At 38.4% G+C, this 23,685-nt stretch overlaps 1 protein-coding gene across 1 annotated transcript in view; it reads right to left on the bottom strand.

Annotated features, from left to right (window-relative positions):
* The window catches only part of SPHKAP (SPHK1 interactor, AKAP domain containing), a 96,357-nt gene extending 73,120 nt beyond the window's left edge, over positions 1 to 23,237 (bottom strand). The window contains exons 1-2 of the mRNA XM_019923411.3: positions 23,079 to 23,237; positions 3,902 to 4,009 (exon numbers count right to left, since the gene is read on the bottom strand). Of these exons, the coding sequence (XP_019778970.1) occupies positions 3,902 to 4,009; positions 23,079 to 23,237 (267 nt within the window). The remainder of the gene's footprint in view (positions 1 to 3,901; positions 4,010 to 23,078) is intronic.
* Positions 23,238 to 23,685: the final 448 nt, after the last annotated feature.

The raw sequence follows: 23,685 nt of genomic DNA, 5'->3' as shown, positions 1-23,685 counted from the left end.
AAGCATTAAACCAAAAGATGGTTCTTGAAATATAAAAAATTAAATTCTAGTAAAGAGCAATAGGGGCTTAAAAAGTAATTATATTAGTTTTTTTTTTTTTTTTTTTTTTTTTTTTTTGCGGTATACACGTCTCTCTCTGTTGTGGCTTCTCCCGTTGCGGAGCACAGGCTCCGGACGCGCAGGCTCAGCGGGCATGGCTCACGGGCCCGGCCACTCCGCGTCATGTGGGATCTTCCCGGACTGGGGCACGAACCCATATCCCCTGCATCGGCAGGCGGATTCTCAACCGCTGCACCACCACGGAAGCCCTAAATTAGTTTTTAATTTAAAAAAGTCAAGGGTCCTGAAAAGTCCAAATCCTACCACTCATGTTAAGGACCTCTACTAAGATAATGCTTCTGCTGTTGGGTTTGAACAATGGCTTCCAATTTCATTATCCTCCTCCACATTTCCCTTTTAAATAATTAGGTTAAAAAAAGAACACGGTGAAGGTTGGTATATGATTTTTTTCTCAGAATGACAAATCAGAAATAAAATTGTATAGTTTGATTGGAGAACTCTATTTACAAAAACAAAACCACAGTTTTCATATTTGATATCTTTTGAAAAAAATTTAAGGGTAAATTTCAGGGGCCTTCTAAGTCAGACTTCATGTTTGGCTGGCCTATAGCATTTCTTTTTTAAAAATTTTATTATTTTAAAAAATTTTTCATAGGAGTATAGTTGATTAAAAATGTTGTGTTAGGGCTTCCCTGGTGACGCAGTGGTTGAGAGTCCGCCTGCCGATGCAGGGGACACGGGTTCGTGCCCCGGTCTGGGAGGATCCTACATGCCGTGGAGTGGCTGGGCCCGTGAGCCATGGCCGCTGAGCCTGCGCGTCCGGAGCCTGTGCTCCGCAGCGGGAGAGGCCACAGCAGTGAGGGGCCCGCGTAAAAATGTTGTGTTAGTTTCTGCTGTACAGCAAAGTGAATCAGTTATCCATATACATATATCCACGCTTTTTTAGATTCTTTCCCATACAGGCCATTACAGAGTGCCCATTTCTGACAGCTTCAAACTGCTCTTCACTAAGACACCTCATTTTACCTGTGAAATGAAAGCAGTTCTTTATTGAGATAATGACCAAAAGTTATTTTTGAAGCTTGTTTGATGCTTGAGAACAAACAGCTGTACTGACCCATGCCCATAACACCCTGAAGGGTTTCTATGCCTGAGATTGTCCCTCAATAAAAATTCTAAATGAACATCTTGAATTCAGAAAACATTGGTCCTTGGAGGCACTTATTTCTAAGAAACTGCAAATCCAGATACTTGGAGTTCAGCATGATGGATACCAAGCCAATCAAAATTGGATATAAAAAAGTTGGCTACTAAGTTTGATCAGGAAGAAATGAGTTAAAGAAGCAACAATGAACATAGAGTGGGGTACCCCAAAGTTATGAATAGAGTATAAAGCAATAAAATATGGGAAAGCTTTGCTACAGTTTCCTCAGAATCTGTTGTGATTTTTTGTTAATAGATTTAGATTTGGGATTATTTCCTAAGACTAATTTTTTAAATTAAACTTTAATGAAGATATTATTTTAAAATACAGTTCTATTTTTTTTAATTTAAATTACAACTTCATTGTTATCCTTTTGCGGATAATTTGTTTTGAAAAGGAATTAAGCACTTTTTCCCTGACCATTTTAGTGACTCCTTCCTCGTGTATGGCTATTTTGATCAAGAGATCCTTGTCCTGTCAAGCATTGCTGTTGATCAACTCTGTTTTCCTCTAGATAATAGCTTCCCCTCAGCAATGTCCAGCTCTGGATTCTGTTTCTTCTCCTCACCCTAGAAATCTGTGCCCAGTAAGAAAGAGAGAAAGGACTCAGAAACTAAGAAAAAGTAACTACAAGATACTTTTTGAGAGATTGGTGTTCATTTTTCATAGGAATTCTGAAATTTTTTTAGTTTAGAGTCATAGACAATTTTTAACATTTGTGTCAGTTTCATTTATTATAAACTCTTGCAGGAAAACTAACCTTCCAGTATGCCTTTTACTTGTGTTTAGATTTTTCCCCTTTGGGGAAGTATAGAAAGAACCATAAGGGCAGTATGAATCCGCTAGCTCAAGCTCACTGATGTCATCTGAAACTATAAAGGGACAAAGAATTAAGGAAGAAAGTCATACAGTTTTAAGTTCAAATTTGAGTTCATTGGGATTGGGGGCGTGTGAGTAGAGTTTTCTTATACTTAGGAAAATCCAATGGTAATCTTAAATTTGGCTATAAATTTACCATTTCTAATTGTAGATCTGCAATATAGATTCCAAAAATAAAAAGTTTAGAAAAGACCTCTTTGCCCTTTATTATACCATTTTTTGTGCCCCAACTTTGGTGCCTTCTCCAAACGGCAGACTCCTTAATACAGGAGCCACTTTGATGACAACTTTGACTAGAGTGTAGATGCTGATAGCTTTTACTCTCCATTTCTCTTCCTTTTACAATTCAAAGCTGTGTAATTAGAGATCCATATCAGCAAATGCCTGAATTTTCCACCTCGTCTCAGAATTGAATTTGCAAAGAAGGTATTGCTGTTAAATTACTTGCCACCTAAATCCTTTTTCGTTTTTCGCCAAAGATTTTTAAGCATCAACTGGTTTTCTGGACAAGGGATTGAAAAGTCCCCAAAATAGCAGGATCAAAATCATTTTGCCTAAACAAAGAGATTGAATTAAGTCTGTTGAATGGACTCTGCTTTCCTTGTGCTATGAGACTGCAGTGTGAAATGTTATACATCCTCTGTCTGCCAGTTCTGGTTCTGCTCATTATATATAAAAAGCTCCTCCATCGCATTTTCAGCTTCCTTTTTTCTCTTTTTCTTTTTCTTTTTCTTTTTTTTTTTGTGGTACGCGGGCCTCTCACTGTTGTGGCCTCTCCCGTTGCGGAGCACAGGCTCCGGACGCGCATGCTCAGCGGCCATGGCTCACGGGCCCAGCCGCTCGGCTGCATGTGGGATCCTCCCGGACCGGGGCACGAACCTGTGTCCCCTGCATCGGCAGGCGGACTCTCAACCACTGCGCCACCAGGGAAGCCCCCCTTTTTTTTCTTTTAACAGAAATGCTGGCATGCAACTTACTCCAGGAATAGCTCAGAGCTGATGCTCTCAACTTAGTCATGAGAATTACATTTCTCTCCTCTTTGGAAATATTCTCCCCCAGTCTCTGTAATCATGACCCCATAAGAGCTAGGCGACTGAAGTTAAAATGAAACATATAGTTTTGTAGAACATATAGGAAGCAGACTACTTCATATAGGAAGGAGAAATCACGTTGTTGATTTCTCATATCAACAATACACCCTTACATTCTAAGCCACAAGAAATATTTATCTATAAGGACGTCTCTTCCCTTGAAAAGGAGGGTTTTATACGTAAAGCTCAGATCCAGTATATAACATTAAAAAGCATGCCTGTATATTTCTTATGTTGAAAATGTTTTCAAATAATGACTATAACTTATAAGAATGGTAGAACATTTTTACACAGTTTTCATGTTGAAAAATACCTACTAGTAGGAGTTATAAAATATATTGAAAAGAATCCAAGAGCGCTCTTGAATAGGCTTTTATTTCTCATCATATGATGCTATTTCTGAATCTTTTACACAGTCAGTTTTGAAAATGAAAACATCGTTTTTCCTTTTCAGAGAAATGATAAGATTAATTTACCTGTTGAAATGAGCAAAACAGAAGAATCATGAGCGTCTGCCTGTTATTTTGTTAACACTGTATAAACCAGTTATGTATTTTCAAAAGGATGCTTTCCAAATCTTGTACTTAATGATTACGTCCTTGGTAGGAGTACATATGCCCGACTCCCCACTTTCTCAGCCCGCATCCCCAGAGTTGTGTTTACTTACAGAAGCGCAGTTTTCAGACTTGTCTTCCACAAAACCAATTTGACAGGGCGTCCTCTGATTCTGCAGCCAGTAGTCTGTAGATTCCAGCAGGCTGTTGCTGCGGAGAACCTGAGGGAACCAAGACAAACTTCTCAGTGTTATTGGCAAGATTTTCTATTTAAACGAGGAACTCTTGTCTGAAGAATCTGTAAGTGTTTTGTTTGCCTCAGAGCATCTGGATATTAGAAAAAACTTCCAGGATAACAGCACCTCTAGAAGGTGTAAAATATTCAACCAGGAATCCAGTTTAGAGGGATACATTGAAGTGAATACTGTTGTTTCTTCTCTCATCTAATTCAGCATCTGGAAACTTCAGTGTACCTGTGACTTTTGCATAATTTGCAGTCAAGTGATTTTTTTGGGGTATGGTTCAATTGGCAATAGGGAATCAAACTTCATTTAAGTGTTGGAACTCTTTTACATTCTACAATATGAACATTTTCGATTAAAAAATGTATTTTCTCCATTTGGTGCAATACTGTTACCGAAATTATGATTCTTTAGTTCTTCAGCTTTGATAATATATCTGTGAAATAGGGCACAGTTCTTCTAGAACACTTAGGATACTATATTAAATTTTAAAATGATTAGGAATAAGTAAGTATCTTACAACAACCCTTTCCCTTGTAGAAGCAGTATGGTAAAGCAAAATCAATTTCAATACATAAATGAACAACACCGACTGTGATTTACAAATGCCTTGTTTCTGGGCTTTGATTTTAAAGCAATGAAGAAAAATTGCATTTCTGAGCCAAAACATTCTGAAGATTCGATCTCATAAACAAACAAATGACTCAACTTCTGATGTGCCTTAACTCTATTCAAATATTGTATAGGATTTTTCTCATCTTATATAAGATCTCCAATGCTCTCCTGGTACCCTCTGCTTTATTAAGGTACATGTCCGCTACTATTTGACAACTACCTTCACTTAATTAATATAACACATTTAATCAGTTTGGTTAATGCCACAAAAATAGAATGACACTTCAATTACATTTCATTTGCACAGTGAAGGATTGTCTTCTTTTGTTCTATAAAGATAAAAGTACATTAACTTTTGTCTCTGCATGTTGAGTTAACCAAATATGTCTGACACATTTTTCTATAACATTTTTGTTTCAGCTAAGTGATATTATTACTTTTAAAATATTTTTCCCACTCAATGTTTATTATTCCTGGAGATGACAAATTTTCATCATTCTTTTCCAGAACAGTACAAAGAGACACTTTGATGAGAAGGTAATTGAATGACGAACTTCAGTTATCACTGCAGACTCAAGTTGGCATGCCAAGATTTTATCTAAACTGTGGTTCTTAAAGTGTGAGCTGGGACCCCCTAGGGGTCACTGAGATCTTTCAGAGAGTCCAGAAGTCAAACTATGCTTGTTATAATACTAAGATTTTATTCACCCTTTTCATTCGAATTATCTCACGAGTACTCAGTGGAGTTCTCCAGGGTCCACACGAGGTGTGATGGTGTAACAGGCTGACTGCAGAAGCAAATAGGAGAGTCTAGCTGTCTTCTTTTAAGTCAGATATTAAGAAGATTTGCTAAAAATGTAAGATGAAATTACTCTTCTCATTAAAGTGTTTTGTTTTGGAAAACATAGATATTTTCCATAAAAATATGTATGTTAACATGTAATGTGTTTGTTATTATTTTAAAATAATTTTAAAATAATAAATATTGTTATTTAAATTGTTACTGTTATTTTAAAATTACACATATTTAGAATTTTCTTAGCTTTTTTCTATGAATTATAACTTTATATAGCTTCTTTAAGTTTCAGTATTTTCATTTCTTTCTATGTGGCTTCAGACTTCATCAAAATATGCTGAAAATACAATTTAGTATATAGCAAAAGCTGTTTTTTATAATTTTTATTTTATATTGACGTATAGTTGATTAACAATGTTGTGTTAGTTTCAGGTGTACAAAAAAGTGATTCAGTTTACATGTATCTATTCTTTTTCAACTTATTTTCCCATTTATGTTATTACAGAGTATTGATATGTCAACCCCAAACTCCCAATTTATCCTTCCCTGCCACCTTTCCCCTTTGGTAACCATAAGTTTGTTCTCTAAGTCTGTTTCTATTTTGCAAATAAGTTTATTTGTATCATTTTTTTTTTTGATTCTGCAAGTAAGTCAGACAAAGACAAATATCATATGATATCGCTTACGTGTGGAAATTTTCTTAGCTTTAGTTTATAATATGGAAAATATCAATAAGTATAAACCCTACAATCAGAAGCTTCATGAGGTCCCCCAACATTTTTAGAGTGCAAAGGAATTTTGACTCCAAAAAAATAAAATTAAGAACCATTGATCTAGACTAACTTTATTTAAAGAAGAAAAAGCTTCTCAGTCCACCTCCTCCACTGCCATTCACTTTTACTTTCAGCATATTTAGAGTAGAATTTAAGACTGGACATTAGTGATCTAACTGCATTGAAATCTAAACCTGGTCATTAGTAGCAGGAAGACCTTAGGTGGTTGCCTAAAATCTTGAGTCTAGGTTTCTACACCCGTGAATGGAGAGAGTAACACCCACCTGGTGGTGGGATCATTGGGGTATTCAGTGAGATGACAAGTGTCAAACGCTTCAGCATGCAAGATGACAAGTCATCCTCTCAATACATGGTTCTCATTGTTACTATTTGATACGAACTTCAAAGGAAAATAGAAAATTGGAAGCCTTTGCCTGAAATTAGTGGATTGAAAGCATTTCAGATGGATGAAGACAAATTTTCTTCAGCAAATATTCTGACCTAAGGTGTAACTTCAGTTCAACATTTTGTAGTATTACTGGTTGCAGCTACTATTTTTTGCATGCTTAGAATGTGCTGGGAAATGTGTTAAATTTTTCATATATTTATTTATTACTTTTAAATTTAGTCCTTAGTGCAGTACTATAAGGTAGGAATTAAAGAGAAGGATCTTCATGGCAATCGTCATTTTGCAGATGAAGACCTTGAGGTTCAGAGAGATTTGAGTTCCTGCCCCAAGCTGCTTAGAGCTGGACTTTGAATTCGGTTTTGAAGGTACCAAGTCTGTGAGTGAAATCATTTAACAATGTTGCCTTGCATAACCGCTACAGATGGGTGTGATTTGGGGTACGTTTCTGAAGCGTTATGTGCCTCTAATTTTTGTAAACATAACTACATTTACTCTGCATCATAATAATGTTAGAGATTTTAAATGGAAGCACCAAATGAACATACCAGTTAAGAATACTTTGCAATGCAGTTTAATAACTCCTCTGACTAAAAATCCCTTCTTGGCCATTTCAAAGCTCACTCCACAGAAATTAGGCCCTGGACCTTTTCTGTATTCTAACGTATTCAAGGCACATGTAGCATGGTTGCAACAAACTGTGTGTCAACAGGAGAAAACAACTGCCCCTGATCGGAGCTTATGAATTATTCCTGTCTTAAGTCAGCCCCAAGGGGGGGCAGAGTTCAGACACAATTCACTTAGGTCTTCCAGAAAAGTGGTGGGCTGGACTGGCATATTTTCCAGGTGAAACGCAGAGAGTCAGAGATGCAAATGCCGAAAGGCATCACCCTGACACTTCCACACTGCAAGATTCCCAAGGCCATGAAAAAGACTGTCTCATGGTGAGGCTGACTGAGAGAACTGTCAGCTACCTAACAGATTTCTCCCGTGTTGAACTTCTCTGATATAGGGAAATAGCACAGAAGGATTAATATGTTGAGTCTTCTACTATAAGGGCATTTTTTGCACCTATTTTAAACATAAATAATAACTAAACATATACAAAGATCTTGTTCTGCCCTATCCTAAGAGGGGGGAAAAGTCGACAGCTTTATGGACCTGCTTACTCAGTGGAAAATGCTAGAAAGACTTCCCACTTGGCTATTCCATATCCTTTGGATCCTGAGTGTCTTCTCAAAGGTCCATCTTTGCTTTAGAGGAAACAGAAATGTCAGAGCGAGGAAGTGAAATTTAAAGTGCCACCTAAATCTTTCAATTGCTTAAGAACAAATGTTTTGAGGAGAACATCTTTCGTGAGAATATTCATTCACGGTGTAATTTTAAAATGTGAATTTTATTCATCATAATTTAAAAAATAGTTTATTTGATCTTATCAATAATTAAAATACATTTCATTGATATTTAGAGATTATTAATTATTTAATACTTATATTCATTCATGATTGACCAAAAAATAATACATTTAATTGAGAACTCTCTGGGCTAAGGCCCTAATAGATGTTATCTGAATTAAACTTCTAGACTTACGAGGTAGAATTTGAGGGCTGCTATGTGAAATGCGCTTAAAACAGTGCTTGGCATATAGCAAGTGTTCAATAAACATTTGCTATTATAAAAATTATTATTCTGTTTGCCCAGACTTAGAGGGGTCAATAATTTTCTTGTTCCTGGAGAGCTAGCATTTGAGCCAGGCCCTCTGGTCCCAAAGCCCCCATTAGGCATGGTTCCATTGCAAGCTGGTAAAATCACATAATTTCTCATCCTTGGATTCTACCAAACATGTCTATGCATTTATCCACCTCCCCCTCACGGGCCTGGACTGGGTGGTCAGGAGCTTTGAGCTCCAGCCTGACCCTACTGTCTGTGTGGTCAGGCTACCCAGCAGCTCCCAGCCTCCGTTTGTCCTTTGTATACAATTAAATCCTGTGATCTGAAGGGCCATATTCTACATGGAACTTCAGTAATTCTCTGCCTTCATACTCCTTTCATTCCTTCTGCTGTTCCAACTCCCAAATACATTAAGAGCCAAATAAGCAAAGAAAATAAAAATGCAGGTTTCAATAAACCACTTAGAATCATACGTTAAGCAATTTTAACCCGTGAAAAGCTTTCGGTGTAATGGTTTAGCCAAGCCATTAGAAAAAGAGGAATGCTTGAAAGAAGAATATGTGCTTGAGAATTTAACGATTTTGAAGCTTTATGAATATTATCTCCCTGCTGAGACAGTCACTTTCTGATGGCGGGGAGGGAAAGAGAAAAACTCACCAGGCTCTCAATGGCTCATTCATTTATCTGCTATTTTTAGCTGCAGGTTCAATTATTTCAGATGAAGAGCTAATAACCAACAAGCTGTGCATTCAATAGTTTGAAATAACAAGGGCACATTTTCTCTTAAAATTTCATGAGTGTCCTAAGCGATGGAGAAAGAGTGTTCTGCTCTCTTCTACAGTGACTTTCCTCTTTTATCTAGAGAAGCAAGTTGTAGGAATTTAGTATTGATATGGCATGGGGAGGGGAAAATGGACTCCTGGTAACCTGGACACAGCTCTAAACATTGCTGGGCAGAAAAAAATAATAGTAATTAGATTGGAGAAGACAGTAATTTAAGGTTAGTCACAGAGGTTTGGAGGCAGAGCTGATATTCTCTTCCATCTCATCACTTACTGAGTGATCTTGGGCAAGTCATTTAGCTTCTGCAGGACTTAGTTTTTGCATTTATTACAGGAGGATGATTACAGGCACTTCAAAAAGTTATTCCCAGTCTCAAATAAGAGAAGGTTCATGAAGGATCTACCCTCTTACCCGAGTAGGCAATTGATAGGGGATGGCTTTTATTATGAGAATGCAATAAAGTTTAGAAAACACATTTTCCATCTTAGCATTTTCTTGATCTCCGCACAGCACCTGGCGGTTTCTCTTCATTTGTATTTGTGGGGCTGCATTCGTATTTTACCCCTCTCGCTTCTCTCATCTCCTCCTTCACTCAATATTCGGTCAACAGAGGTTCATTGAACTCTTTTGATGTTTGGCACTGGGAATATTAAGATGAACGAAATGACTGCTGTGCCTTGGGAATTAAACTCTAAGAGGGGAGAACAAGCGCTGACTGGCCCGTGATAGAGAAAGCAGGTGCTATGATCAGGACGATCCGTGTCAGAGATCACCCAGGATGGAGTAGCCAGTTCAACCTGTGGAAGGTTGAGACTGTGCACTTGACCCTCATGTCAAGTTGAAAGATGCGTCTGAGTTGTCTGGGGATGTTGGAGAAGGTTGGGAGAACATATCTCTCTTTCTAACTAGCTTTCCTCTCTGATGCCCTAAAAGGGAGTATCCCCTCTGCATAGGGCCTCAGCGTGTTGCTCGTTCCACCCCTCACAACCCTTTTCCTCGGAGATCTTATTGACTCTCTGGGTACTAATTCCCGCCTGGGGGGATGACTCACTGGTCTACGACTTCATCTTTGACCTTTCTCTAGAGCTTGGCTTTTCACAGTTCTAGCTGTTAGTTATTTTTCTTGGATCTCCTGCTGTCACCTTGGACTCTTTGTGTCTAAACCCCAATTCCAGCCCTTAAAAGAAACCTGACTCCCTGACTTCTGTATTTGCAGTTAATGGAAGAACAATTCTCTCCTACCCTGGCTTGAAACGTCTGTGCCATCTGGAACGCCTCTTTATCTGTTTCTAGTCTTATATTTTGCTCTAATTTTTTCTTTAATTCACTTAACATTTAAGTACATGCTATAGACTAGTCTCTGGGTAATACAATAGTGAATAATGCAGACCCGATCTCCACATTTATGGAACTTAAAATCTGGCATGGAAACCCAGCAGTAAATAAAGGAGCACTGAAATACACTTCATACACTTTTAATTATAAATCGTGGTAGGTAGTATAAAGAAATTCAACATGGTGCAGCGATAGAGAATAAAAGAGATGGGATGATACTTGGGAAGGGCAATTAGGGAAGGCTGGACACCCACAGGGTCCTTAACAATTACAATTGTTAACGTTATAATGGTCTGTCTCTTCTATCTCCTTCACCCCTTGCCTCTCAAATCCATCTAGCTTACTGAAACCAGAATCAGAGATAAGTTCTAGGCTTTGAAGACAAACCTGGTTTCAAATTCCGGTTTTTCCATTAATTAACTGTGCAACCTAAGGCGGTCACTTAACCTCTTTGAGACTCAGTTTTTCCACCTACAAAATGAGGTCGGTGTTGCACTCACAATGAGGAATTTTTTTAGTAGACATTAAAAATACGAAACAGGGCTTCCCTGGTGGCGCAGTGGTTAAGAGTCCGCCTGCTGATGCAGGGGACACGGGTTCGTGCCCCGGTCCGAGAAGATCCCACATGCCGCGGAGTGGCTGGGCCCGTGAGCCATGGCCGCTGAGCCTGCGCGTCTGGAGCCTGTGCTCCGCGACGGGAGAGGCCACAGCAGTGAGAGGCCCGCGTACCGCAAAAAAAAAAAAAAAAAAAAAAAAAAAATACGAAACACACACAGTATCTGACTACTTTAGGTGTTCACAAACAGTGAATAGTGAATAATAAATAGCTATTATTATCACAAATATGATTACTGATGTTATGTAATTCTCTCCCAAGCCCTTAACCTCAATTGATTAATTGACCCAATAAACATTAGCATTGTACCATCTATTCCTACTGGAAACCAAACCAGGCCCTGGGGAACAAGGAAGGACATATTTGCTCAGTGAGCCCCAAATTTTATGGGCTTATTGTCAAACTATGGCCTAGTATTCAAGACAGAACCTAATTCAGCTCCCACCTGTTAGTCATTTCATGAATAGGTATTAAGCTCCAATGCTCAGGATACTGAACTATGCCCAGTTTAGGTGTTTTCCCGGCTTTGTCGCCAATACTTTCTCTGCACACACCCTCTGCTAGAATCTCCCACTTACTAAAAGAGCTCCAACTTCTAGACTTTATAATGCACATGCTTTTCCTCATATCTTTCCACCAGCTCCCTGAACTTTTTCCCAGAAGTTCCTTCCCAGCTATCAAGATATAATTGAAACCAACCCCTTTTCCCTATCAAATGTTTCTTCTTCATGATGAAAACAATTTTTTATCTCAGAATTTTGGAATGTGCATGCATGTCTTGTCCTTCCCATTAGATGATATGAGTATTATTTCTGCAAGGCTTTTGTTTTCCTCAGAGATTTTATGGAAAGGTTACAAAGAATTTTTATGTTGAGCAAATTCCCATTTTCTACTTCTGTACTATCAAATATTGTCAGATTTTATTTTCTGATAATTGTAAGTATAACGATGTTAAGAAGCATCAAAGCCCTTAAAGAGAAAAATTTCAAACACAAAATGCTACATTTGCCTAATGTATGTATCATGATTAATGATGGAATGGTGCTTAAAATTAATTGAATAATGTCATCAGAACAATGAACTCATTCTTCAAAAGCAGAAATTTTTTGTTCCCCCAACCCCAAACAGGTAGACTCAGAGAAGTTAAGATGTGTTGGGATTTTGAGACATTGACTCTCTCAGCTGTCTGGAGGCTGGAGAGAACCTGGGTTGTCCATTCCAGGGCAAGCGCCTCTGGCCATCTGCTTATTCAAGAGTTCCAAACAAATATTATTTTTAAAAATACGCATAATAATGTGGAAAAGATTTGGAAACACCGTCTAAAGAAATCATCCTTTCAAATGTTGCAGTTCATTTTCATGAATGTGTGCTGGAGATGAGGAAGGAAAAAGCAAGAGGAGCGATAAAATGAAGGAAGCCAGAAAAGTGCATTAATAGAGTTCTGAGCAACCCTCAGAGAAGAATCTCCAGGCCCCTATTGCTGTTCTAGCCGTTTTCTAGGAAACTCAATTAAATTTTTCTTACACAAAGAGATTGTAATGTGAGCAGGGCAATTAGATTTGCATAGTGAGTGGTAAAGATGGCAGAGAGTTGATAAGAATGATGTTAGGGAAGAACGAAGGCAGCTATTCATCAGACATTATTACCTATTTGCTCTGCAATAAACAGTGGCATCTCTACTGCTGGTAACATTTTCTTCATAGAGATATCACATCCCTATAAAATTCACCCTTTTATCAATTACAGGAAAAAATCTGTAAAAAATACAAACACATGGAGGCTAAATAATACGCTACTAAATAACCAAGAGATCACTGAAGAAATCAAAGAGGAAATCAGAAAATACCTAGACACAAATGACAATGAAAATACGATGACTCAAAATCTATGGGATGCAGCAAAGCAGTTCTGAGAAGGAAGTTTATAGCAATACAATCCTACCTCAAGAAACAAGAAATATCTCAAATAAACAACCTAACCTTACATGTAAAGCAATCAGAGAAAGAAGAACAAAAAAACCCCCAAAGTTAGCAGAAGGAAAGAAATCATAAAAATCAGATCAGAAATAAATGAAAAAAAATGAAAGAAACAATAACAAAGATCAATAAAACTAAAAGCTGGTTCTTTGAGAAGGTAAACAAAATTGACAAACCATTAGCCAGACTCATCAAGAAAAAAAGGGAGAAAACTCAAATCAACAGAATTAGAAATGAAAAAGTAACTTTTCATTTCGTTTTCAAAAGTAACAATGGACACTGCAGAAATACAAAGGATCATTTTGTGTAATTTTACACACTTATTTTATGTTGAGTTAATCTGTGCCTTAGCGAACTTTTTGGAGAACTCTGTAATCTTTTGTTTTCCACTCTGGGATATGATACCTTTTCACTACCTCACAGCGAAACTCTATTGCTTATTTAAAGCAAACTGAACTCCTAAAAAGAGACAAGGAAACAAACTGGAAATTAAATTATTGTGTGGAGGGAAAAAAGTGGCATAGAAAACTCAGTGGTTTCGTCTCAGTTTCTCAGAAGGTTGAATTAAATGTTAAGATAACATTTTCCTTTTAATGATGATTCTTCTGGCTGACTGCCTGACGTTTTACGTATTTAGCCTCCTCTGACAAAAGGGGGAAACTGTTTCCAAAGTATGAATAATCATGTTTGATTATTCATAGGACATATTCTGCAATGATCATCTGGTTGGATGTGAAACATTCTTGCATTACACGAATGACACCCAGTACAGTTTGGAAATCTTGTAATTGATTATTACAAAAGTATTGGAAAACAATGGAGTTCTTTTAAGGCCTTGGAACTAGCAATTCTCCACTGTCAAGGAGCAGATCAAAGGCATAGGTGGTTTGGAAGTTTGGGAAGGAAATGCTTAGCAGCGGATCTGCAATTCTTTCTCTCTTTACTGTGGAGAATGGTGGGAGGGAATACCCCCAGAGAAGAAAGAAGGTGACATTCTCATATCTCGTTATAAACATACTAACCTCAAGATAAACTGTACTCTTATAGCGAGAGAGTCCTTATCTATGGGATGCTTTTAGCAATCCTGGTCGAACTAAGCTTGCCTCTGGGAAATAAATATGAAATATACTGATTTATAAATATTTCTGACAAATGTCACACATGCAAGTAACTGAGTATAAAATGGAAATGTTTCACGAACAAAAGGGCTCTCTTCTTTGAAATTAATGTCCCCATGTATGTAATCTGAAGACTTTGTATATTAACCAGGCACAGAGTTTATCCTAATGTGGCAAGAAATGAACTAGGTAGACAGTTTCAGATCTCTCCCTGCTTTTCTTGTGCCACACAATTACTCTGTCCTGGAAGCTACATTGTATATCAATGCAATCACAAGAAAGGTATAAGAGCACAGAGGGCAATTCAGCAGTATCGAGCCATGCTTGTTTACTTCTGCCACATCACACTTCAGCCAGTTGGCTGGCTGAAGAATGCTTTGAAAGTTGATCAGCGCTTTCTCCACATGAAAAGGAAAACCAAGTTTGAGTCTCAAGTATAAAATACAAGAGTTTCAAACACAGATATACTCAGGAAATGCTATTATAGTATAATTTATGAATGGTCTGATTTAAAGAGAGTCAAATTAGACATACATGGAGGACAGCTGATTAATTGCTATTTAATTGCTATTTAGATGCAGTATAATGCTGTCACGTTGATATGACCAGTGATGGAAATGTGATTTTTAATGTTAGGAGAAGCAAAAGATAAGAAAAAACGCACGTATAGGAAAACACATGATGTGTATCTAGACCTACCATTGACTTTGTATGATTTTTCTGCAAAGTGTAAGTAGCGCGGATTTTGCTGTTCATCAAAGGGACAGCGGATTTGGCCACCTATCCCTTGAGTACTGATGTGTACCTTTGGCCTTTGGCAATTATAAGAAAGTGACATTTCTCATGTCTTTACTCTTCCTTGGAAGAAGCTGCTGGGAACAACTACCTTCTAAGATGTCAGCATGTGGACACATGATTTGCTAAGGTTCACACCTGCTTCTTGGATAGTCCTCATTCTGGAGCGTGTGAGCCCTCATCTGGACCTTTTAGGGCAGGTCTCCTTCTCAACATGTAGAGATAAGCCTGGTAAATGTGGGCATGCACATGACAGGGCTCGTTTTCAGAGATTCATGAGCCAGAAGGCCCCTATGGAGGACTCTTCAAGTTTATCTGAGCCAAGTCTTTCCGTCCCATTCTGGCAGAATTGAAAAGTGGGCACTTTTATCAGAAGGGTGAGCCTGGCCAGATACAGGGAAGGTGGATGCTGTTAGGACTGGTGGGGAACATGGTGCTTACTGCCGGCTACAAGGCTGAGAGGGTTGCTTACATGGAGGATGGAAGGGAAAGAGATGAGAACCTTAAGGCTAGTGACGGGGAACCCTGGGATGGTAAGATATTCTAAAGGCCCACAGAGAGAAAAGAGAGTTTTGAATGCCAGATTAGATATTTAAAAAAATTGAGACCCCCTCTCAGTTTTGGATAGAGATATTGAATACCTAATATAAAGGTTTGGTGTAATTGCAATAATTCAGGAAAAAAGATCACTTGCCTAGTTTCAATAGTGCAACATCACTCTCAATTCCACAAAATGTTTTCAGCTATTCTGGGTTTTCAGAGTCCTACTTTTTGGTTAAAAAAAAAAAAAAAGAAAGAAAAGGAAAGGCACTGCAAAATCCTTCCAGGAGTTCTTCACACACAGCAAAAAGGACGCTCAAGGAACGGAGCTGTAGAGAACAGAATAAGACTAGCATATTGGAGTCTCAAGTACTCTATATAGCAATTGTTGGCAGGAAAGAGAGGTGGTGTGGAGTCCTGAATAGAAGTCTTGACTTTTGAAGTAAGAAGCTGAATCATATTCAAACTGCAAAGTGAGCCATAATTGCTGGTTTTCAATAAAGTTTCCCACGTAAGATTACTGAATTGACATTTTCCAAAGAATAAACTCGCCATGTAGCACATATAGCCCCACCTCTCTAAAGTTCAGTGTGGACCAGCCTGCTTTAAAGGCAAGAGAAGACATTCATCATTTCAACCTGCTTTTGGTGAAGGCAGAGGAAATTAGTCCCCACCAGGGCCCGCATCATCTTTGTTCTGGCCTCAGTGCAACCTTGAAGCCTCCGGGATGTCAGTGTGGCTCAGCACATGAGGAAGTTTCCTTAGGCAGTCAGCGAAATGGCCCCCAGAGGGAATTCTGTGGCTGGCTCTTTAGATGCAGCTTGGCTGAATCTGAACCTGTGAACTCGCTACCTTGTCTCTTAGCTCTTCTTCCTAATGACCTCAATGACACCACCACTCATGGACGTCTTGGTTCAAATAGTCAGAGTTCGTGGTTCTGTTCAACTCTCAATGTCATGGAGACCTATTGACCTTGACTTCCAAATGTGTCTCATCAGAGTTCGTTTTTCCCTCCTCCCACTGCCTGTATACAGATTCTGCCTCTCTGTTCCCTGCTTCCCTATCCACTTCAGCTATGCTTCCCCTGGCATCCCAGACTCCACTCTCCCTTTGCTCTAAGGAAGTATCTTTGGAACTACTATATTAACCATCTTCAAATATCACTTTTAGTAAGACAACTATTTCTTTTTTTTTTTAGGTCGTTTTATTGCTGGACAATGCACACTTTTCTTTCTAAAAAACGTATATATATGTATTATATATACATATTATATAATAGATACATATTTTTTTTCCCCAGCACCACGTGGCATGTGGGATCCCAGTTCCATGACCAGGGATCGAACCCACGACCCCTGAATTGGAAGTGCAGAGTCTTAACCACTGGACCTCCAGGGAAGTCCATACTGTCTAATTCTTTTCTTAAAAATCTCCCTGTTTATTCAATGCCCCTGATTACTCCTGCAGGAGGGCAATAAAACAAGACACCTAGCAGTTTAACAATATTTGGATAGGCCATTCTCTGGTATCAAAATCTGAGCCTGGGGCTTCCCTGGTGGCGGAGTGGTTGAGAGTCCGCCTGCCGATGCAGGGGACGCGGTTTCGTGCCCGGGTCCGGGAGGATCCCACATGCCGCGGAGCGGCTGGGACCGTGAGCCATGGCCGCTGAGCCTGCGCGTCCAGAGCCTGTGCTCCGCAGCGGGAGAGGCCACAGCAGTGAGAGGCAGGCCCACGTACAGCAAAAAAAAAAAAAACAAAAACAAAACAAAACAAACAAACAAAAAAATCTGAGCCTGAAAATCACTACCAGGTTGCTTGATCAGAAGAGAGTATTTATAGAGCTCTGAGTAATTTACATTTCAGAGGGAAAAGCCTTGTGTCTTCCTTCTATAGAAAGGTGGCTATGGCTCAATTATGCTGGCTTTGTATTAAATTTTATTTATTTAGTTATGTATTTTTAAAAGCCCTTCCTTCCTTTAAAGAAACAGTTTCTAGGGCTTCCCTGGTGGCGCAGTGGTTGAGTCCGCCTGCCGATGCAGGGGACACGGGTTCGTGCCCCGGTCCGGGAAGATCCCACATGCCGCGGAGCAGCTGGACCCGTGAGCCATGGCCGCTGAGCCTGCGCGTCTGGAGCCTGTGCTCTGCAACGGGAGAGGCCACAACAGTGAGGCCCGCGTACCGCAAAAAAAAAAAAAAAAAAAAGAAACAGTTTCTACAAATACAGAATATTATAGCTATTTTCCATCATGTACTTCCTAGAATTAATACTGAGCCTTTTGGCCAAGAGCAGTATAATTCTGACTAGTAAAAATGTCTTTAGAGATATGGATCAGATTCTGAAAAAGCTTCTCAGTTTGTATGCCCATGCCTGCACACATTAATTGAATTGCTTTTGTTAATTACATGTCATCAAAATGATATGGGCTTAGATGAAAATGTATATTACAGAGTAGGATGAAACATCAAGGAGCTTCCATTCTGTTCTTCAGATGTATCTGTGCCACTGTTGACAGCAAATTTTTTTTTTTTTTTTTTTTTTTTTTTTTTTTGGTACGCAGGCCTCTCACTGCTGTGGCCTCTCCCGTTGCGGAGCACAGGCTCCGGACGCGCAGGCTCAGCAGCCATGGCTCACGGGCCCAGCCGCTCCACGGCATGTGGGATCTTCCCGGACCGGGGCACGAACCCGTGTCCCCTGCATCGGCAGGCGGACTCTCAACCACTGCGCCACCAGGGAAGCCCGACAGCAAATTTAAGTCAGTTTAAAGGAGGTCAGTCACACCAAAGAATGCTCTTGAAACTTCAGAGAGCTGATCAGATGTCATATTAAGATCAAACTTTGCCTCTGGGAAACTGAAATGTTATCAGCCTGCTGCCTTTGATAAGTCAAAGTTTAAGGTGGATTTAATTAACATGACATAAAAAGAGAAGGCTTTTGAGGTATTGATTCTTCTCCAACAATTCTTTCCTCACATGAATCCTATTCAGAGACTTGGTTCCACTATAGCCCAAGTTACAAATCTTCAGCCCATCAAGTAAAGCATGCATTGAAAATGTCAGCTATTGTGGAAATACGGCATTGACTATAATGCTTTCAAACTAGAGGAAAGTCTAACAGATACTCAACACAATGAAGGCACAATGCATGCTACGTTCAGATTCGTTTTTAAATTTTACTTACATAAATTTTGCCCTTGTATAAAGATTATTTACTTGGAACTAGTAATTATTGAGCACCAACTATGTGCCAAGGACTTACACAAAACTTTCTGTATATAAACGTCACACCAACCCTAAGACATCTGACTCAGAGAAGTTACATCACTGGCCTAAGATCACACAGTAAAAAGAGAAACCTGGAATTTAACTCAGGACTTTGGATTCCAAGTCCAGCTTTGTTACACAACATTTCACTACCTCCTTTTAGATGACAGATTTTGATTTATTATAGAGACAATATAGGGACCTTTCACTTAGTGTTTAACAGACATAAAAGGATAACATTTATAATAATTTAGCTCATTTAATGGAAAGTCCCTATGATTCAGTTTCACAAAGGTGGTTGCATTTGTCTTGTAAGGAAGAATTGTCCTATGAGAGGAGGAAACATCAGGGAATGTCCGTGTGAGATACAATTTTAAGAGATGCCACGGAGAGCTCCAGTATTCCCTCTCCACCAGCAGCTCTTTCTTTCTCTCAATTTTTTTCTGGCAATATTTGGAATACTATCATTTAAATGCATTATTTTACATATATTAAAACTTCCCCTGGGTCTTGGTGCTCATTAAATTAGGGTGACATAGGGGTTAGCTTACATCCCAACTTGGATGGATTGATGCTTTGTGATGAATGGAATTCTGAAATCATGTCCAGGCTCAATGAGCTCAGTTGTCAATGTCAGTTAAGGGAGGGGGCAATCGAACTAGTTTAGCAGTAGTAGTAGTTAAATAAAAATAGATTTTATTTTTGCAGTCACTATTTTATTGTGATTGCAATTTTTTTGCTTTATTTTAAGCAATCACTAACACCTCAGTGTGAATTTATCTGATAACTTTCTTAGCGCTTAGAGGAAGGGGAGAAGGAAGAGAAAGAATAATTCTGAAGCTAGAGCTGGGATAATGGTATAACATTGTGCATACCAGGGAACTTTTGAGAGCAAAAGGGGAGTCTATCCACAAAATTCCAGGAGAGTATATATAGACTGTGACTAGATGATATGGTAATCTTAGCTCTGGGGAAAGACTTACTGATAAAAACATATATTAAGGAGTTAATAAGTCCTTCAAATAAGACCACCAAAGTCTTTTTCCTGATGATATGGCTTTTTCACTGCTATGGTGTCCAGTGACCATTTTTCCCTAACAAGAAAATTGCACCTGGGTAGGATTCCCAAAAACCTTAGAGATTCACTGTGAAGCACACGGCACATGAAATACATTCGGTCAATTTGCAATTTTTCAGAGGCTGATTATTCAACTAATGCATTATCTTCTGGAGCCTTGTTTCATTTCTTCCACTGATTAATTTAACAATATATCAGTTCTGATAAGAAGGTTTGATGGGGAAGAAGATGAAGCTATTACATGAAATGAGTTTGGGGAATTACCAATAGACTTCAATTATCCATATTACTCTTATAGAAGGTTGACTGACTGTGAAGAGTGGTGATTCAGCTGGACAGCCTTGCTACTTCTAAGACAGAGCTGCCCTTATTCTTTTTGTCACTTTTGTATAGTGCATTTGTGAACATATAGATCCTCACTTCCCCAATCCCATTATCTGTGATTAATGCAATTAAAAATATAATCATGATCACTTAAATCAGCTTGCAGTAATATATAATAGTAAAATAAAGGAATTAAGTCTCAATATTCATGCCTTTCACTGAGGGCCCATGTTCCTGATACAAAGAAGAGAAGAAACACAGGTGAGCTACTTTTTTGAAGGCAAGGAAAACAGCTATAGCCCACATGGTGTATGACACGTGGCATATATGGCTACTAAATTGTCTTAAAATGCAATTAGTATGTAAGCTTAAGAGAATATTTAAAATGAAAGGAATGTGCTATGAATATTAGAAAAATATTGCCAGTACTCAAAAGTATTGACTTCTGCATTAATTTGTAACAATCCTTCCTAAATTTAGTTGGATAATGTCTTTACTCATTCAAATCTTAATCATACCTCAAAGTCCAAATTAAGATGCACTCGTCTATCTTGAGATATGCCTGTGTAGTTACCTCACATAATTATTTAACTTATTAATTACTGTTTGACTTTTCACATGAGAAACCAGTATTATCTCCCACACTAGACTGTAAATTCTTCCAGACCGGGGGCCATTTGTGATCTTGTATCTTTCCTCAGGATGTAGCAAAGTTTTAAAAGTATTTGGCTTGGACTGTATGGAATTACCCATATTTGATTTTTTTTTTTCTTTGTGGTACGCGGGCCTCTCACTGTTGTGGCCTCTTCTGTTGTGGAGCACAGGCTCCGGACGCACAGGCTCAGCGGCCATGGCTCACGGGCCCAGCCGCTCCACGGCATGTGGGATCTTCCCGGACCGGGGCACGAACCCGTGTCCCCTGCATCGGCAGGCGGACTCTCAACCACTGTGCCACCAGGGAAGCCCCCATTTGATCATTTTTGATCCATAAAAAAGTCAGTTTCATATGGTTCAACCTAATACTAGTTGTTCTAGAAATAATTGTGGAATGAGTAGAATTATATTTAAAACTTTAAATTCATATATATATATATATATATATATATATATATGAAATCATTTAGAATAGATGACTGAATTTTTATTTTACTTTTTCTAGTAGCTGTCCAATCCCAAACAGTTCTATTAGTTCATTAACTTCCAGACAAGATTTTTAAAAAATGAATATGACTACCTATTTTCTAGGGAAATAAGCATAATTGAGATAACAGATAATAAAGTACTAACTCTCTCAGCACAGTAATGCCAATATTGAATTTTTTTTCTGGCACTGCTTACTTGTTGATAAAATCATTCTTTAGAATAATATTAGTTGTAGGTAATCATTATTTTGAGTGCTTACAATATGCCAGGCACTGTTCTAAACATTTCACATCTATAAACTCATTGAATCTGCACCTCAACTCTGTGAAGTGGGTAATATTATCTTTTTTCAGATGAGCAAATTGAGTCATGAAGAGGTAATTTGCTTGAAATCACACAACTAGTAATTATAGAACTGGGAGTCAAATTCAGGCAGTCTGGCTTCAATCTTTCTTTTAAATGCCGCTGGAATTCTAATCAATAGAAATAGAGTTATTTAAAAATTAGAATAAATTAAAAATCATTTAGCCTTATGAAAGACATAGCATCCAGTGAAGACTTTATAATTTAGAGTTACAGAGTTGAATAGACCATACCTAGGGCTTGAAAACCTGCTGCTTTAGTTCTTTCATAAGTAATTCAAAGTCATTTTGAATTGTAGTGCCTCAGTTTTCTACATTAAAAACTGGAATTCATAGTACGGAATCCTCTATAAGAATTTTATGAGGATCATATAACACATGATAATAAGAATCCTTAATTAATCAGGCAGGTATATTTTTATATTTGGTTATGAATATATGCATAAAAATATTTTGTAAAATTATGTTTAATGCTACATTTTTTATAATCAATATATGTTTTCTAATGAAGATATTTGTTTTCTTTGGTACTTAAAAACTATACAAAATCACACAAGCAGAGAATACATAAGGCTGCTTAACTGGGTACAGTAATCAATAAATTGAAATATATATACATATATAATGCACATTATGTATACGTAATTATATCTACTTATACCATATGATTAGTAAAAGAATTTATCTTAATTTATAGCTATAAGTACTTTTTATAATTGAACTTTGTTTTAACAATAAATGAACTAATCCAGTGTAATTTCCTCTAAGTTTTCACGAAAAGGAACACACTTTTTTCTGGAATTCAGCATCAAATAGTGATAAAAGCATTAGATGAGGAAGTGGGCATTTGGCTTTAAATTTCTGGGCCTGAAGTTGGATTGGCTGGAAAAATCGGACAATTAAATTAGATGATTTTATGTTGTTCAAATGACAACTTTCTGCAAGTGTCTTAAAGCAAGACTTGTTTATCAGTTCTAAAATCTATACACCAGGAAATGCAATTCTGTTCCTAATAAAATAATCAGGCATACCCTTCCCTTTAAGAAAATAGCAAAAAGAGAGGAGCCATGAATTTTTCTTAGATATAGACTTAGGAGCTTAATATAATAAGTTGGGCCATTCAAAACCTGTGAAGATTTTTCTACAAGGAGATCCAAGAAGCCGTCAATCATGGCTATGTTTGGAAAGAGTTACTAGAAAAAGTTGGAGGTGTGGTGAAGCACTGGAGGCTTAGAATTTTTAAATCAGACGTTTCTGAAATGCTTGAGTTTTCCGATCATTTCCATGAATTAGATTTTTGAATGTCATCAGGGGGTTGTCCTGGGGAGCAAATTGTGGGTGATTTTGTGGTGTGTTTTTGTTGCTGTTCCTGCTTTAGAAGAAGTGCTTGAAAAGTCAAACTAAAGTAGTGTTCAAGTTCAATCGGTGAGAGGAGAGTGGTGTTAAGCAGTGTTACCTTCTTACACGCAGTGATGGAGCTACCCAAGCTACTTCCCGAGCTGCCGCTGGCGCTGCCCTGCTGCAGTTCCGGAACCTCATACATCAGGGGTGACTCCAACTCGCTGTTTGTGCCCCAAAACACAAAAGAGAACACATTCTGGTGAATCATCTCCATATTCAGAAAGAAAGAAGCATGATGTGGTTTTATGGAAAATCATCTTTTCAGATTGTGCTGAACACTGCGAACCCTCCTGCTGACATTGATGTTTGCCTCTTCGTTGGTTCCACTTTTGTAATTGGTGGAAGCACTATGACCTATTCCATTGTGAATATAAAATTGCGACCCATCACCTTCCAGTGTAGGTGGATGGACACAGTGCATCTGCATGACTTCTAGCAGGGTTGACATCTTTTCTTAAGCAAGCAGTTTTAAAACCCAAGTAATATCCTTTCAATTTTCACATTAATTCTGCTCGGCCAAAATGGACACATAAAAATTACTTATTTTGGGCTTCCCTGGTGGCGCAGCGGTTGAGAGTCCGCCTGCCGATGCAGGGGACACGGGTTCGTGCCCCGGTCCGGGAAGATCCCACATGCCGTGGAGCGGCTGGGCCCGTGAGCCA

Source organism: Tursiops truncatus, chromosome 7 (assembly GCF_011762595.2).
Source record: "Tursiops truncatus isolate mTurTru1 chromosome 7, mTurTru1.mat.Y, whole genome shotgun sequence".
NCBI classification, from domain to species: Eukaryota; Metazoa; Chordata; class Mammalia; order Artiodactyla; family Delphinidae; genus Tursiops; species Tursiops truncatus.
The sequence above is the reverse complement of the archived record's forward strand: the minus strand, read 5'-3'. Positions and strand labels throughout refer to the sequence as shown.